The sequence below is a fragment of the Phodopus roborovskii genome, unplaced genomic scaffold (assembly GCF_943737965.1).
Source record: "Phodopus roborovskii unplaced genomic scaffold, PHOROB, whole genome shotgun sequence".
Taxonomy (NCBI): Eukaryota; Metazoa; Chordata; class Mammalia; order Rodentia; family Cricetidae; genus Phodopus; species Phodopus roborovskii.
Genome location: NW_026126410.1, coordinates 35528309 through 35546025, shown reverse-complemented (window position 1 = coordinate 35546025; position 17717 = coordinate 35528309). Strand labels below are relative to the sequence as shown.

General features: G+C 39.4%; 1 protein-coding gene across 1 annotated transcript in view; it reads right to left on the bottom strand.

Annotated features, from left to right (window-relative positions):
• Marchf11 (membrane associated ring-CH-type finger 11) overlaps nt 1–17717 on the bottom strand; it is a 96899-nt gene that overhangs the window by 4236 nt on the left and 74946 nt on the right. The window contains exon 3 of the mRNA XM_051182590.1: nt 17145–17337. Within this exon, the coding sequence (XP_051038547.1) occupies nt 17145–17337 (193 nt within the window). The remainder of the gene's footprint in view (nt 1–17144; nt 17338–17717) is intronic.

The window sequence follows — 17717 nt, the reverse complement described above, 5'->3', positions numbered from 1 at the left end:
CACTCGCCTTCATGGGACATTCCATACCCAAACAGTAGTAGTCAAGTAGCTCTGACCCTGTCCACCCGCCTCTACTTCATGGAGAAAAAAGTCTCTGCATCTTTCTGGGTGGCAATATCGTAAGCTGTGAAGACTGTCTTGCTACTGGGTCAGTTATATTCATCTCAGCTTTCCCAGGAAGAGCAGCCCTCAAAGGGAGAAACCCGTGTAGGTCCTTCTCTGCTCAATCCAAATGCCCTTGGAAAGGCTGGTAAGTGCAGCAGAGATCTGGCCAAATGAGAGTTTTGGTTGATATACCCTAAAATCTCTAGTTTTAAATTCTCCTTTGTCCTTTGCCAAGGTGTCACCACCCCAGTATGTGTGGTTACACATATATACTTGCATGCATGAGTTTGTGTTCCAAGGCTGTAAGTGGGAAGCATGGGACCTGCAGGGGTCTGCATGTATGTTGTGACTGCAAGCTTGATGATTTTGTGATTCCTAACTGTGGGAGCAGGTGTGTCTCTTGCATGCTCTTGGGACTCTTTCCCTCCCATTGTGTTGCCTTTTGCAGCCTCGGTCAGCCTTGTTGTATTTTGTTTTGTTACGTTGTCTCTTGGAGGCCTGATCTTTTCTGGAGGGAGATGAAGGGGGAGTGAGTCCTGGGGGAGCAGGCAGTATGAAGAGTGGATGGAGGGGAAACTGTGGTCGGGGTGTATTATATGAGATAAGATTTAAATTAAAAAAAAATCCCAGTGTGTCAACCTGAACAGTCAGTGGTTCTCTGTTTATTCTCACATGGTAGAGCAGCTTGGAGGCCCTAACACTAGTTGGCCTTACTTTTGATGCCTTTATTTTTGCCAGAAATTGGTGAAAACAACAGTGTTGTTGCTTCGGAGTATCCACAAAATGAAACATTAGTTCACAATTTCCTTGGTGTTGGTAAACTTTGCTGAAATTCTTTTAGTGGCCCGAATGGTTGCTCAGTAGGTAAAAGGCTTGTAGCAGAAGGCAGACTAAGTTCAATTCCCAAAGCCCACTTAAATTGGTGAAAGGGAGAACCAATTTCACAGAGTTGTCATCTGACCTCCACAAGTGCACTAGTGTGCTCATCCTCCTGTCCACCCTTAATAATGATAATAAGGAATAAAGTGCCATGAAGTACATTCAGTCTCCTAGCACTCTTTCCCAACCTGTCCCCAAGGTGCCCTTGCAGTGGTTAGAGAAACTTGGGTGTGAGTGTGGAAGCCATTACTGAAAAGGCATCTCTCATTGACTATTGTTCACAAATGTCTTAAGAAGTAACTCTAAGTCACAGTTATTTTCCTATGTGCTAAAAGCTTTCTGTTGTTGAACTGAACTATGCATGACAGCAAAAAACTTATAAAAATGCAGAGGGCATAGGAAGAGAGTTGAAAGGAGAGGAGGGAGCAAAAACTGTGGTCAGGATGTATCACAGGAGAAGAGAATCTATTTTCAATGAAAAAAAAATAAAATAACACACTTTTATCTATAAAGGTTTGTGTTGGCTTTACTATTGTAGAATGTGAATGGTATAGACCTTTGCTCATCTCCAAACAACCTAGAACCAATTTCAGAGTTATGTGCTGGCTCTAGTAACCAACAGCAAGCACTGGCAGGAAGGAGACCCCTGTGTCAGAGAATGTGGCAAGTACAATGAATTCTGCCAAAACACAGAAAAGAAGCCTTGGCATAGACAGTGACTAATTTCAAGGCACTGACACATTTAAAAGCCACCATACCCTTAATGTAGATAACTGCACACATCAAGAAATGAACATTGCATCATTGGAGACCCCAAGACTTGATGGAGTTTCTCTGAGCCTGTTCTACGGCCCTGTCTCTGTGCTCTGTGAGGTCTACATTCATTAGCTGGAGAGGAGCTTGTTCAGGCGGGATCTCCAAGGCTGGTAACACCAGGGCTGAAGAGAGAGAGACTCAAACTCATCTTGATACCAAAGTCAGATCACTGGTTAAACTAAGTGAAACAGACCCTTTCCCAAAGAGTACTGATGTGGGTTAAATTAGTCCTTGTCTACCCGTTGCTGTTTCAGTAAAGACGCAATGCCTGCTTTGCCTGCTTAGCAAACATGGACTGAAAACTTAGAAAGAGAAATGCCCCCTCATGATGTATCAGGACTACCTTCTTCCCTGTTTCCTTATTAGAGAAGATCTGTCAGTTCCTCCTCCCTTCCTGTTTCCTTATTAGAGAAGATCTGTCAGCTCCTCCTCCCGCCCTCCCATCTCCCACTTAGCTCTTATGGGACAGAACTGTACTGGGTTACTTATTTCTTGTCTGATAGTACCTTGGATAAACACTGGTTCCTAGTCTGCTGTGTTCCCAGCAGTCTGAACCCTGCTTTCTTTTTTCTTTTAGGGAGATATTTTTCCTGCCCCATTTCCTGGCATAGGATGAAAACTCAATCAATCCTTACTGAATCCAGAGAAAGAGAAGAATTAGCAGGCATTGGAGGGATCTGTGAAATGCCTGACTCAAGCACCAACTGAACCTAGTTGTGTTAGTACATATTTAAGCAGGAATAAAAATTTAGGAAAAAGCCTGGATTACAGTTCTTTGAAACATTAAAGTACTATTTTAAAAGACTGGCAGATGAATTCAAACAAGCTATTCAAAGCTGGATTTGAAAAAAGCATAAGAGGTTATTGCCCATATTTTATGACAGTAGCTTTGCCTTCAGGAGAAAGTGGGTGGCAAGAGGATTGCAGCGAATTTTTATTTAGCACAGGAAACTGTTTCCTCATTGTTCACTCTGTTGCCAGCCTTGTCACCAAATACATGACTGAATCAAACTATTATGAACCCAGATGATTATGAAATGACTGAGCCAGGTCTAAAGCTTACAGAGCAGTATGGATTCCTCTTGGTTTTTACTAGGAAAAAAGGCAGAATGGAAAGCAAGCAGTCTCTTCATCTCAAACTTTCTGTCAATTCATCAACTGATTATGTCTTTTATTGTTTTGACCACTTAATAGTCAGAGAATTCTCTTGATCATTCAGTTACTAACCTTGGAGCACAAACTTGTCACTGGTATAATCATAGAACATTTCTCCAAAGCTATAATAAAATGCTGGGGGTTATAAATCCATGATATGGCAAAAGTGAGGAGATTAAAGACACCCTCAGCAGAAGAATTCTTACATCTTCTACAATTTTAGCCAATAATCCTTGGAAAGGATCTGTGCCTAGACTTTTTTCAGTGAAGTAAAGATAGGCCTAATTAAGGTAACCATGATGTGTAATTAGGAATACAAGTTAGAATTAATCTGTTGAAAGAAACATCAGTGCTATTTCTCAGTTCAAGAGATAACAAAATATCTTTTAACCAAGGGGAATCCCCTCACAAGTGGACAAGTAACTGAAGACATCCTGGTGGCTGTAACAGTCACTGAACTTCAGAGTTACACAGCACTGGTGTGTGGCAGTGCAGCTCTTTCATTTGTTGGGCGAGAGGATAGGAATTCTGAGCTCTAGAGATGCAATGTGACATCGCTCGTTCAAGGGCCTGAAGGTGAAATCTGAATCCAAGCACCGGGTCCAGGATACTTGTACTGTAGAACTTCAGACCTCAGGAGTCAAAGGCCTCAGGAGTCAAAGCCAGCTGTTCTTGACTGCTACATGGCAGTGACAAGAAGGGACATTATACTAGTCAAGAAGATGAAATCAAAATCCACTGGTGACACCCAAGGCTGAGATGAGGACTTTTCCTAGTGAAAAGTGAACAAACAGGCTAGGTTCCCATTTCTTCTCCAAATAACAAACTCCTACTCAAACTCACAAAGCAAAATTGAATAAACCTTCAAAACCTATATGATATATATATTGCTTAGTCAGTTTTGAGAGGTGAGAATAATATATTAAAACACCTAAACTGAAAAATATATTTGACTAGTTAAAAGCTTATTAATTTTATGAATCACAATAGGCTTCTTCATTTCTGTTGGCTTTTTTTTAAAACATAAAGGAGATGGGTAAAATTTCCAATGTTTTGGGCCAGCTAAGCATTATTGTAATGTTTAACTCTTATTTTATTCCATGACACAAGCAAGATATTTTATTTGAATATATGATGAAATCTTTAATTAGAAATAAAAATTATCAAACTTTAGTTTTCTTAATATTATTTCTAATGAGAAACTTCAAGTAGGTAGGTAGGGGTGTGTATGTATGTGAGTGTGTGTGTGTGTGTGTGTGTGTGTGTGTAAGATTGGTGTGTATATGTGGGTGGATTAGCACATGCCTAGAGAGAGGATAACTTGGTTGAGTTTTTTCTTTCCTTCCAATGTTTGTGAGTTCCAGCTATCAAACTCAGTTCAGCAGGGTTACACACTACAGGGTTACCCATAGCTTTCTTTCAAGGCCACATGGGATTCTTCATACATATAATTTTAATTACGAAAAACAATGGGAACAAAGACAAAGAAAGGCCTTATGGGGTAGGTTATCATGTTTTATACTCTCTCTACTAATACTTTTATACTTTTTATCTAATTATAGATAAGTGAATGAATAAAGATTCTACATATATAACCTTTGGGATTTTAGGAAAAAATATTTTCTTATCTAAAGTGAGCTCCTACAATCCTTATGCCATACCTTCATATTTTACATTGTTTCCATTATTATATAGCAAATAAGTTTTATAATTATTCTAGTTTAGCATTGAAGGAGGGTTTTTAGTCAGATAGTCAATTTAATTAACTATCACATAGATATGCTCGGTCTTTCTACCGGATCTCTGGAGCAAAAGAATTCCAGGCTTAGTTAGATCTTGTTTCCAGGCTGACCATGTTCATGCCTTAACTGTTGTCTATACTCAGATATCTCACCCTAAGATGAGAATGACAACAATGCCCCTCATCACAGTTTGCTGTGAAGGTCAGACTTGAACACTGAGGTAAAGGGTTTAGACTGTGCATGGGTCCTAGGAACTCTGACTTCAGGGATCACCTAGCATACATTTTAAGAAAACCTTGTCTATTTATTTGGAAGTAGTTGTGAAGACTTCTATGCCACTTCCATGCCACTCCTCTTAGTTCCTGATGACTCAAAGTATGTGTCCCTCTCCCTTCTGCCTCCAGGGTCTCAGCCATCATTTGAAGGGATGGTCATTATATCCCCATGATATCCCCAAAGGAGAGGTATCCTGTGGGAAGGACAGTCCCTGAGAGTGGGAGACTGAGAGAGATAGGTTTTCCTGTGTCCTTCTGAATGGTGACAATTGGATCTTCTTGCAAGAGTTTGACCTCATCATCATGTGATTTGATTCCTTCTTTCCCTTTCTAAGTTGACTTATCCTTCATTACCTTATTATCACAATGCCATAGGACACACTCACAAATAGTGCATAATTTCACTCCCCAGTGTCTACAATCACCATAGGTCTGTTTCCTATGCCTGAAGGATCTGTGGAAATGCAGGCTCTATAGACTAAGATGCAAAATTCCTTTGTGGGCATTGACTTCTGGAAACAATATAATCTTCAAGTTCTACCTCTACTTCCCAGTTCTCTACCCTACTCATTGTCTTCACATTGTTGTGCACCTTACACTTCTTGAGGCATTTTCAGGGGGTTTGCTAATTTCACTACTTGTTTGTAATATGTTTTTCTTCTCTAGAAGCCAAAAACCAGCTCAGCCCATTCTGAGGATATTCTTTTGCCTCATAAGGTCAGATGCATGGCTGTTCCATCCCAGAATCTCTGTGTCACCAAATCCCATCTTACTCCAGATACAGTGTCTCATCTATTTGAACTTGACCTGTTTCCTGGGGTAAAATGTACTGTCCAGTTGTATTTTACAAGGTTAGTAAACTGTGGCCTTGGGAGCGTATTGAATCAGACCTAGTGAATCAGACCTAGGGGGTCTTCATATCCCCACGATCAGGCTCATTTCCCAATGCACTCAGCAGCCAGACACCATGTTTATTCCTCTCCTGAGACTCTTCTTCCCATATTCTGCCTTCCCTGAGAAGATGCCCACTCTGACCATCCTACTGAGAAATAGAGGCAGATCTGGTGACATTCTCTCCAGCAGTGCTCCCCTTTCCCCTTCACTCAGGGGAATGGGTCAGTATTTACTGTATGTGGCAATCTTGCCCACCCGAAGGTGGGCTCATCTCTCTGCACTCTTGGAGATGTCAGGCTGTTTCTTCCCATCTCTGGATCGTCTCTTCCTATTCTGACTTCCAACAAACATCTCTCCTCACCATTTGTACATATCTAACTCTACCATTAAAAAGTGCAATCCAGTTAGCAACATCTTTCTCAAGTCCACAACCCCTATAGATTCTATCCATTTCTAACTGTGTCCTCTGTCAGACAAGACTTGTGAACTCATGTTTCCAGCCTTCTTGTGCCCATCTTCATGCTGCTGCAGTGTTATGTTTCTCCATACTGCCCCCCCATACTGCCAAATCTGCTTTTCTCCTTGTACTTGGAATGATTTCTGGTTGGCCTACCTATTCCTCCTCTTGCCCCAGCTGACCCCCATCCTACTCCGGCCATGCCCCCTGCCGTTTCTCTCTCCCTGTGTTCCTCAAACTTCAGTTCATCTTGTCCAGATAATTCCCCTTGTAGACACTTGTCTCAGATCACATATAAACCTCTAGCTTCAACCTCTTTCTTGAGCTACAGACTCTTCATTCCATTGCTTGTTGGCCACATTCCTTAAGATTCCCCAGAAATTCTGACAAAAAATAAATGTTCAAGAGGAATCCGCGATCTTTCTCTCCTTCAACTGCTTCTGATGTTCCATGCTTCAGAAACTAACAGCAGCCTCTGTGAGTCCCAGCTATGGGGTTCTCCCTGTATCCCCAGCCTCAAATCCTTCCAATTGCTATCACTGTCATCTGATTCATCTTTCATTATGGTAATTCTCTATCCAGGACTAATAAATTCTGAGTCACTTGCTTAGGTGACTGTACTGTCTTTATTACCCTCTCTGACATGACTGTCTGTCCTCTACACCTGACAATCAATGATATTTCTTCGGTATCAGGATGTTCAACCATATACAGGAAAGTATTTCTTAGTGTTTTGACTTGTGGTCCAGAGGTCATCATGTTCTATATATCAAGTTCCAGTCCAGCCAGGGTGAATCCCAATCTTTGAAAAAAGAAAAGTAAAAAGAAAGGAAGAAAGGAATGGAGGGAGCGAGGGAGAAGAGAGAAAGAAAAGAAGGAAGGAAGGAAGTGAAAAGAAGGAAGTTGCTGCTCTTCTTCAAAATTTAGTTCAAGACTTTTTTCTCCACTTGGGCTTTGAAGATCCTAAATCGATTGCCCCTCCTCTCACCAGTTCTCATAAATGTCTCTCCTGGCATTTTCCGGTCATATTTAATCTTGTTTCTATGAATGTCTTCTTATAGCAAGTAGACAAAGCAGTAGGAATGCTACATCCCTGTTAAGCAAATACAAAGGAGCTAGCTAGTAAATGTTTTGTTATTTATTTATTTATTTATTTATTTATTTATTTAATGTGCATTGGTGCTTTTGCCTGCATGCATGTATGTGTAAGGGTGTTGGATACTCTGGAAATGGAGTTATAAACAGCTATGAGCTGCCATGTGGGTGCTGGGATTTGAACCCAGGTTCTCTGGAGTGAGCAGCCAGTGCTCTTAACCACCGAGCAATCTCTCTAGCACCCAGAGGATGAATTTTTCATGCTGTGCAAATCCTCTGGTCCCTGTTATAACTTCTCTTTGCTAGCACACATATAAATGGACATGGCTTTATCTCAATACAATGTTATAAGCTTTAAAGTTTTAGTTTGATAACATCTTCGTGTATCATAAGTTAGTATTCTTTTGGGGTATTTACCCATTTAAAATGCAAAAAATCACAATCATTCTCAAAGTCAAAAACAGTAAATGTATTGTTTCTGGCCCTAGGCCCTATATGCCCACCCACTTTCGGTCTCTTTCTCTGCCCTGTACTTCAGAGATAACACAATGTAAATACATGATGCAAGCAACATATGTCTCAACAGGCTACTGACATCCTTTTGGCTAGACAGCTCTCAGTGGAGAGACACAGCCGAGAGTGTCTCGATTTCCCATTAAAGAGATGGAAGTCGATGATAATAGCACACTTGGTCTGCTATTTGTTTAATTTTGTTAATATTTCTTCAAAAGAATTAGGTCTTTACAAGGTCAGTTAAGATGAAGGCTTCCTTGGGATCTTTTATTTACCCCTCATGGGAGGCCTATGGGGTTAATTAGTAATGAGAGACCATTCTAACACAGCCCAGAAAGGCCTGTATCAAAAATGAGTTCTTTTCTGTTTTAATTCCTGTGGTTCAAAATGCAACAGTATCACTAATAACTAACCAAGATAATAATCTTAAAAAAAAAACAGAACTGGTAAATATCACTATGAATTAGGCTTAGAAACCCTATAATTTATACCTCCAGAGGAAGGGATAATGACCTACTTCTCAAAGCATATTAAGTATAAAGTCTATTTTTCTTCAACCATTTCAAATAGCCCAGGACCATTCTGCCTCTACTGCTAGGATGCATCCAAATTGCAGTCACATCCTGCAGCATTCGAGGCTGGGGCCAGTGTTCAGGGGAGACTTGGATTGTGTTTAAGTCTAACTAATTGTATCAGACTATTTCTTAAACAGTGGCATTTCCTAGCGTCTGGAGCATGTTAGCCTATTCTGAGGTCAAGGGATAGTGATCTGTCCATGTCAATAAATTCTACTCTATCTATGGAATGATTTCTAGTGAGCTAGCAGAGTGTGCTTTCTGTATAGTTGCAGTCAAACATGGCAAACACTCTGGCAATGCATGGAGCCATACAATCTATATTCTACTTGAGATTGACTTGAGCAAGAAAACCCCAGAGGGTTTCAGGCCAAGAACAGAAGAATGTCCTGTCCTTCATATAGATACAGATGGGTGAAGGTCTCCTAATTAGCCAAATTGTAGTACTGAAGGATGTGGGTCCCTGATTAAATTACAGTTCAAGAAAAATGAAAGAATTTCCTGGAGTAGAAAATTACAGTGATGCAGACATTCAAGAAAGGCAATGCAAGGTAATCAATTTTTGTAATTATGCCAAACAGTGTTTAAGCTGGGCTTCCTTTATCACATGCCTTTTGATTCACACAGATGTCAACACAACCATGCTTCCTACCAAACTCAGCAGAACACAAAAGCAGAATTCCTCATATAACCTGCCTTTAACTAAAACCAGAGGGCCTAACACAGAACTCAGGAAACCTTCTGTACCCTACTCTATGGCTGAATGTTAACCATTGACTTCAAATTCCAGTTCCTAAATAACTCTAATGACTTAATTCCAAACTGGGTAGTGACAGTGGCGACTGGGTAAAAGGATGGAGTGTGATGAAGGATTGAAACTAGATTCTGAATTATTTTTATAGAAAAACATCTACATATTCATTATATCCCCATGAGTGTACAATAGCATCCCCCACAGGATACTAACTGTAGGGCAAACATGAGGAGGTTCTCTTGGAAATTTTGCCTTATTCATTTGGGTCCATCAGATGAATTTTATATGTATCCGGAGATATCTCATAGCTTTAATATGTGTGACCTCTAGACAATGACCCTGGATCTGCTTCAAGCACACATGTCTTACTCATGATGAGCAACCAGTGATATGGAGGCTCTTTAGCTGCCTCCTAAATCATGACCCATCTCAACTTCTAGTGATAATTTATTTTTAACACTTCTGTCTTCATATTTAGTAAAAGCAATGGAGATGACCCATAGCCCCATTTTGGATGGAAACATTTCATCTTATGTGGACATCACTGATAAAGGAATATATTTATGATAATACTGAAATTTCTTCTTGCCAAAATTATTCATCTTTTCTCACATAATACCAAGAGTGAGAAAATGTACTTTTAAAATGTCCTATCAGCATAATATTAAACCACATCAGTTAGTCCTCTGACTCCCTCCGTGTGTGTGTGTCTGTGTGTGTGTGTGTGTGTTGTATGTGAGCAGTTACTCATGTGCCATCACAACTGTGTAAAGTCAGAGGAGAATTTTCAGGAGTCAGTCCTAGCCTTTCCATGTTTTTTAAAGATTTGTTTTTGTTTTATGTGTATGAATGTTTTTTCCTGTATGCATGTATGTGCGATACACCCATGCTACCAGAGGTCAGATGAGCACCTCAGATTCCCTAGAACTTGAGTTGCAAATGGTGGTGAGCTGCTATGTGGATTCAAGGAACCAAACTTATCTTCTCAGGAAGAGTAGGAAGTATTTGTAATCACTGAACAATCTCCCCAGTCCCTATCCACATTGGTTTTGAGGCAGGGTTCTATTGATTGATTTTGTCATTTGGGTATGGCAGTCTGTCTCCATTTCCATCCCACACAGGAGTGCTGTCTTTGCTGGTACCTACTGCCATAGTGTAGTATCTGACATTTCACTTGGGGTTAGAGTATTTAACTCAGGTCATCAGGCATATATCACAGCACATTTACTCACTGAACCATCTCACTGGCTGTATTTATAGCTTTTCTAAATTCACAAAATAAAACAAAATCACATGTACAATGAATGCTAATCTAAAATTAAAAGCCAGATAAAAGTATTATCTTGGCTCTTTAAAGTGTAAATATATATCTAATCCAGTCAACCAAACACTGTGTTATATTTATCGTTCTGAATCTCTGTAATGAAACGTGAACACAATGGTGAACGTAACTCTGAGAAGTTTGTGTGAGCAAGAAACTGGTGCTATGAAAAGTAAATTTCAATAGGGCTACCATCACTATGATAAGAACTGTTTGAATTTAAATAACTATTTTGATTGAAAATCTAGGAGAATAAAAGTTAATTTTGGATAAAATGAGCTTCCTGCCTAAGAGACATATTCAGTATTGACTGTAATTGGTACAGCAAGAAGAAACTACTTTGATCTGATTGCTGTTCTAGCATCTTCCTGTTTTCTTTTTAGAATTCCATAAACTTGGAAGCATTCAAAAGCTGTACAGCATAAACACTCATATTAAACTCATGTCATTATTTTCTATTCGAGCAGTTGCATTCAGGATGTAAACTAAGTCATTATTGCAAAAAAGCCCTGAGAGAGATTGTAGTTCCTAGGGGTGTACAATGAGTATGGTCACAGAGGTGCATGGGTGTGTCAACAGTCCCTCCATTCTGTGATCTCATGCTTTAAATTCAGAAATTAACAGGGAGAAGAAAAGTAACACATCACTATTTTATCTGGCAAACTGAGGGGGCTGCTTTCTTCAGCTACGTTCAGATGATGGATTCTACATAGAAACAGAAACCAAAACGTTGTCAAAACAGCCAAAGCAGCTAACCCCACAGTGTCTAGCATACTGGGGAATCCAGAGCATATGAGAGGCAGTTGCCCATGCTGAGCTTCACCTCAGAGACATGGAAGTGATACACACACAGGAAACTCACTCTGTGTCTGTGCCCTGATCTTCAAGCCTCTAGGGAGGACAAGCTGTCCACAGGCATGACCAAGGGTGGCCTTGCTCAGTTTCTTGGATAAAACTGTCACACTGAAGCCAACAAGGAATGGGAAAACAAAACTTTTCTTTGGTGGGTTGTGGTGTCTTCTAAAATCTAACACACACGCACTTAGACTCTCTACTCTCAGAATCTTGTCTGAAGAAATAGTTAAAACAGATGTTGGCCACAGCATTATCCTTTGTGGCAAAAGTGATATTGAATGATTCCATCAGTAAATGGAAGGTGAAGTAAATCATGGTATAATCAACAAAGAAAGGTCTTGAGATCACATTGCTGTGTGGAAAAGGACTGTTAGCTGTGCATGTTTGTAGGGGATAAAGATAACATTCCTCAGAATCTATGTTTATAAGAACAGCATGATCTGGAGATACATTAAAATGTTGAAAATGGACATTTCCACAAAGGAAGTCCCACATCAGGAAGAGGGTGTGAGCCAGGTGGCCTTCTGATAACTTCAGATTTTATAAGTACAAATAAAATGTATGTCTCTGTTCATATTATGTGCATAGTTAGAATCATTTTAAAACAACAATACCAATTCATCTTTTAAAAGAAGGCAATGATAACAGTGCCTTCCCCAGTACCCCAGGAAAGATTAAAAGCTATCTTTCACAGCCATGGATTTACAATTTTTTAGAGTGGGTTTTCTAACTCTGATATTACATAAATAAAATGTATAATTTTTGCAAGAAGATATTTCAGGATTATTTGCCTTGGTTACCACAACTAAGTTCCCTCATCGGGGATGTCCATGTAATGACAAAGAGTTTCTTTTTAAAATGAAGCTATGGGAATCCCACTAATATAACATGGCTTTAGTCTGTTGCTTCTACAACGTTCTCCTCCTCACTCCTCATGAAACTTGCATTTTACTTGCAAGTTAATAAACTGACTCTATGTCCTTTCATCTCTTAGCATGTCCAACTAGTCATTCATAAATACATTCCTCTCACAGCACACAGCACACAGCTCACAGCACACAACCAGTGGGTGTATGGTCTCCCATCCCCTCAATGTGCAATGTGAAATACCAAGTCCTCTGGCCAATGCCCTGCCCCCACTCCCTCACTGGCTCTTCCTTTCTGGGTTTTCTAGTCTCCCCTGGTCCACTGCACAGATCTTCCTTGGAAAAGTCAGCAAAAGCCTGTTAGTTTTTAGTTCTTCCTAAGTTTCTGTCTCTGGCTACATATCTCAGAGAATCAGGTTGTCCCGTGAATAATGATAATCTGAATGGCATCCACTTAAATGTTTAAAAGAGATCCCCAAATACCTTTTCCTATTTCACTTGTCAGAAACAAACATGGGCTGTCGAACAAATGTAGGCTGAAATTGTAAAACTTCAGAACTCTCTTGTAAAGGTTCAGAAAGGGTATCAGAAACATGTCAAGCACGTTTCCATTTTGTGGCTTTCTTTTGGCATCAACCCCCCCCCCTCTCTCTCTCTCACACACACACACACACACACACACTTCCCTTAGTCTTTTTGAACCCCTTGTCACTTTACTCTTCGCTCACTACTAAGTCCCTCCATTGTTAAAGAATTGCAACCCATGTATTCCAACAGGGTGAAACTTGTTTGTAGTCTGTAGTCTACTTACAACATTTCACTTTACATTGGCCGTTTTGTCATCTGGACCACTATGGTGTTCTGCAGCCATATATGTCTACTTAAATTAAACCCAGTTTAACTTAAAATATATTTTTCTCATTCTCACTATCCACAGTTCACATGTTACACACTCAAACATAAGTATATTTATGATATTAAACAGTGCAGATATAGACCACTCTCATATCTATGGAATTTTCTACATGATGAACATGACCAAAATTTCAACTTTGATCATTTGGAGAATTTAAAATATTAATAACAAGCAAAATGTTAAGTCTTAAGAAGGAAATAGATTAATTAATAATAAAAATATCAGCAAACAAATTCAAAGTATGAGGAAATAAGTAATCAAATACCCTCAATTAAGGCTGTTTTCTGGAATTGGATGGTCGTTTATCTCTGTTATAGAGGACTTCCCTGCAAGCACAATGCCCTGAGTTTGTTCCCAGGCCCAGGAAACAGGCTCTGAAAATCTTTAAATTTCTGTTTAATGATTTGATTTCTTACACATTTCATAAAACGGGTACACTTTAATTTTTTATTTGAGAATAATCATCTGTATATTTTTCTGAATTATTTTTAAATGAATGTTCAAACTGTCCATTTGTCTTTTCTTGTTTACAGACAAGCAAGTTTGGAAACCTTGTAAAAATCCTTCCAACTATTTCTCAGCCCTCTTGGTGGAGAAATGGTGTGGCTTCCTGCAGTGGTAGGAAGAGAACATTTCTGTTTTCACCGGGCATCAGCAATACCAAAGCATGGATGAGTTCTGGCACCACTGAATGACCATTTGTAGGCCCATGACATCACATCCCATGATATGTCAATTACATGTTTACAGACCTATGGTCTCCACCAGACTAAGTAACAAATGATGGAAGACAATCTCCAAGGAATTAAGCTTTGAAACAGCAATGGGAATATGTGCAACACAGCAACTTAGGTGTGTGTTCAGAGAAATGGAGGTTGGTAAAACTTTTTAAAGAAAAAAACAAATAAAGGGAGGTGGATAAAACACTTTGAAATAACAAACTTTGGCTACATGGGTAAAAATCAACTATGCTCAAGGATGACACCAGTTCAAGGCCAGACAGGTAGCCTGTGGGATAAGAAGCCCATACAGAGATATTTTCTGTGTGAGTTTGTGCTGGCTTCTGTACAAAGCTGTGGTTCTATAGTCTTTGGAAACACTTCTTACCAGGCATAGATATGAGCTCTCATGCACAGTGCTCCACAGTATTTGGTTGGCTGATTGATTATTAGGGTTTGACAAGATGGCATCATTTTGATTCTGAAAACCTCCACAGCAATATGAGGCCATGGCCTAACTGTAGGCAGCAAACTGATCTTAGCCATGTTCCTGGCATCTAGCACTGTGTTTGACACAGAACATGCCCAATAACTGAGCTGAGAAAACTCAACTCAAAACTGTAAATCTCCTTTCTACTCAACTTCATGTCTTCTAGTCAGTAGTTTTTAAGTGTAATCTGTGTAATTTTTGTTATCGTTTCAATTTGAAGATATTTAAATTAATTTGTAATGATGGCTGGGGCTAATGCTGGCCATAATCCAGCTGGCAAATGCATCCTTTACTATGTTACTTTCCCAGTTTCTTAAGGTTAAAAAAATAACATTTCACAGTTCTAAAATATACTAATTAATGAAGTTGCCAAATGAAATTATGTTAAATCTGAATTTATTTAAAGGTTTTCTAACTCTGCAAATAGATCGGTGAATAATGAGAGTGGGGTCTGATGAGCCAAAAGACAACAGAATGTGTTTTCAATATTTATAACAGATAAAAATTCACTTTCTAAAATGTCTCTTCTAAGAAACTTGACTTTTATAAAATGAGAGAATATTCAAATTTTAAAGAAGAGCCCAAATATAGCACATTTTCCCCAAAGATCACTGGTTCACATGCCTGTGCTCTGGAAAGCAGGTCTACTAGTCTTAATTAAAATGCTGACAGCAATATGTAATAACTTAGCAACGAATGCACACTGCAAAACTCATAGAAATTATTTCCTACTTAGGAGGCATCTGGCCCTTCTTAGTTTTACACAGAGGAAAAGAAGGGCAGCTAGACCTTCCCCCACGGGTTCACTTCTGAGTCTAATGATCCATAGTGTGTATTTGTTGTATTTAACTTTCTTTCTTAAATTTAGTTTAGGTGGTTCACAAAAATAAAACACTAAAGCTATTGATGTACCCATAATGTTCATATTAAGAAGTACCTAGATCTTTCTTCTCCTAAATTTATCCATTATTAATGGTGAAAGCTTTCAAAAATCCTCCTCCGGGCTGAGGAAGTACCTTCCTCGTAATATCAAAAGCATACAACATTTTATAGCAGACATTGGAGAAGTAAACACATTCTCTGAGATGCTTGGAGGATTTGGTGTCAAGGATGGTTTCATGACTCCTCTTTATCTAGAGCAATACCCTAGAGATTAAATTTGGAGAATTGAAATTTTCCAAGGGCTTACACATGTATTAGCACATTTACTGTAAGTGCTCATATGTCTGATCAGCCTAATTACCCAGGGAACCTGTACTGAGATTACTGACTTCACAACATTTGCCTCTTTCAATTCTCTTTTGGGCCTGAAATTTCATCATTTTCTCTCTTGTTAGTTTTGTATTAGTGACAAGGAAAGGAAGAAAGGAAGGAAAGCCAGGATGCTTACATTTTAAATGTGTAAAAACTTCCTCTTATAAAACAACTGAAGATATGGAAATCTCTAGTTAAATTTAGACGCTCATAAGAACAGACATCAGTTCAAGTGACTGAAAGCAACTTTGGTGTTTCTGACTGGTTCTTACATATGCAATATGCCATTGCCTACTAATTATGGGGTTCTTTCATGATCATCGCTGCCTTTATTTAGACTTGCTTGGTAGAAATTATTGTTCCATTTTGTGGATAGAAAGACAGAGGGTGGAGAGATGAAGCAGACCTACTCAAGCAGAGGATGGGAGGAGAAACCCAGGCATCTGATCATGCAGGGAACATTTTCCCAAGGACTGTTGGCTCTCCAGCTTCAGTATTCATCACTGTTGCAGAAAATGTGGACAATGCAGATGCCAGCTTCAGCTCCACCTCTCAAGTTTCTAATTCAGTAGGTCTGGGATGGTCCTGGTGATCAGCATTTCTAATCAGGTGACAGGATGCTACTATTGCCAGTGGTCTAGGGACCACATTTGGAGAAAACTGTTGCTTTTAAATCATGGCTACCTTTCCATTTCCAGGAGCCTGCAAAACAACTCAAAGCAGGCAAATTCTCCTGGGTGCCCTTCTCCAGGCACTGTCACCACATCCCCATCCACTGTCACCATCACAATGCCTGCAAGGACACCTCCCACACACCACACAATGTTACCTGAATCAGCTTCTGTTGATTGGCCCAGTGAACCATGAGTATAACCTTGCCTGTGAAGCTTAATTTAGCTACATTTAGGCAAAGCAGGAAAACTTCCCTCTTCTTGGACACTGAACTTATTAAGCACAATGAGAGAAAAGTAAACAAGGAAAATGATCCCACGCCCTCCACTTTATGAGGGGCCATTTATGCTCCCAAAGAATCTGAGCCCCAATTATGTAGCATGTTTTTGATGGCACAGTCATCTCTGCAAACCCACAATATTGCTGTTGGCATTGGCCATGCTTCCTTGGCTTTGGGAAGGGCACTGGCTTGTTCTTGTTCCTTAGAAACAAATGGCAATGCTAGCATTACTGTCCCCATGCAATTTCCTCAAACACTCCATCTTCCTTTTAGTTACAAAGTGTGCCACATTAAATGAACACTAACCTGTTATTTTATTTTTTTTCTTTCAAACTACCCTAGAAGCAGCCAAGTTGTGGTGACCTCCTCTTCCTGACCCAGTAATTAACCAGAAGTCAAGATAATTTATACAGCAACATCCTGTGCATATTAGACACGACTGGTAGAAGTGCAGGTGCTGAAAGAGATTCCGTTACTAACAGTTGGTGAACATTTAATGCTGTGGTCTTACCTATGCACACTAGATCCATAAAACCATACATTCCATAGCAGATTTGAAAAAGGATGTCCTTCCTCTGCCACACTGCATAGGGGCTGAAGGCTGACCAGAGGAGCCAAGTCACACTTGCTATTAAGAACAGGGATCCTAGGATTACAGCAATCATCTGAACTTTCTCAACCAGTGTTATAGAAATGCTCTGCCACTAAAAGAAAAACAGAGGCATGTAAGGAAAAGGTGCTGTGCAGAGTAAAAGAGAAAAGAAAAAAGTCACATTTTTAGTGTTTTTCTTCATAATGCCAGACTCCTTTCAATCTGATAATCCCCCAAATGAATTTCTCCATTGTATCTAAGATATAAAAAATAGACAAGCAGATAATGATTAATGAATTGCCTTTGATGCAATTATTTTCATTAATTCACCATTCTCAATGTTTAATAAGGCTTTATTCCAGATAATAATACTGGATGTGAATGGCTCAGGAATATTTGGTTACCTGGAAATAACATACCCATATGAAATTAAATACCTTCTGACAACACACAATGAGAACTCCTCTGTCTCAGACTTTGTTTATTTACTTA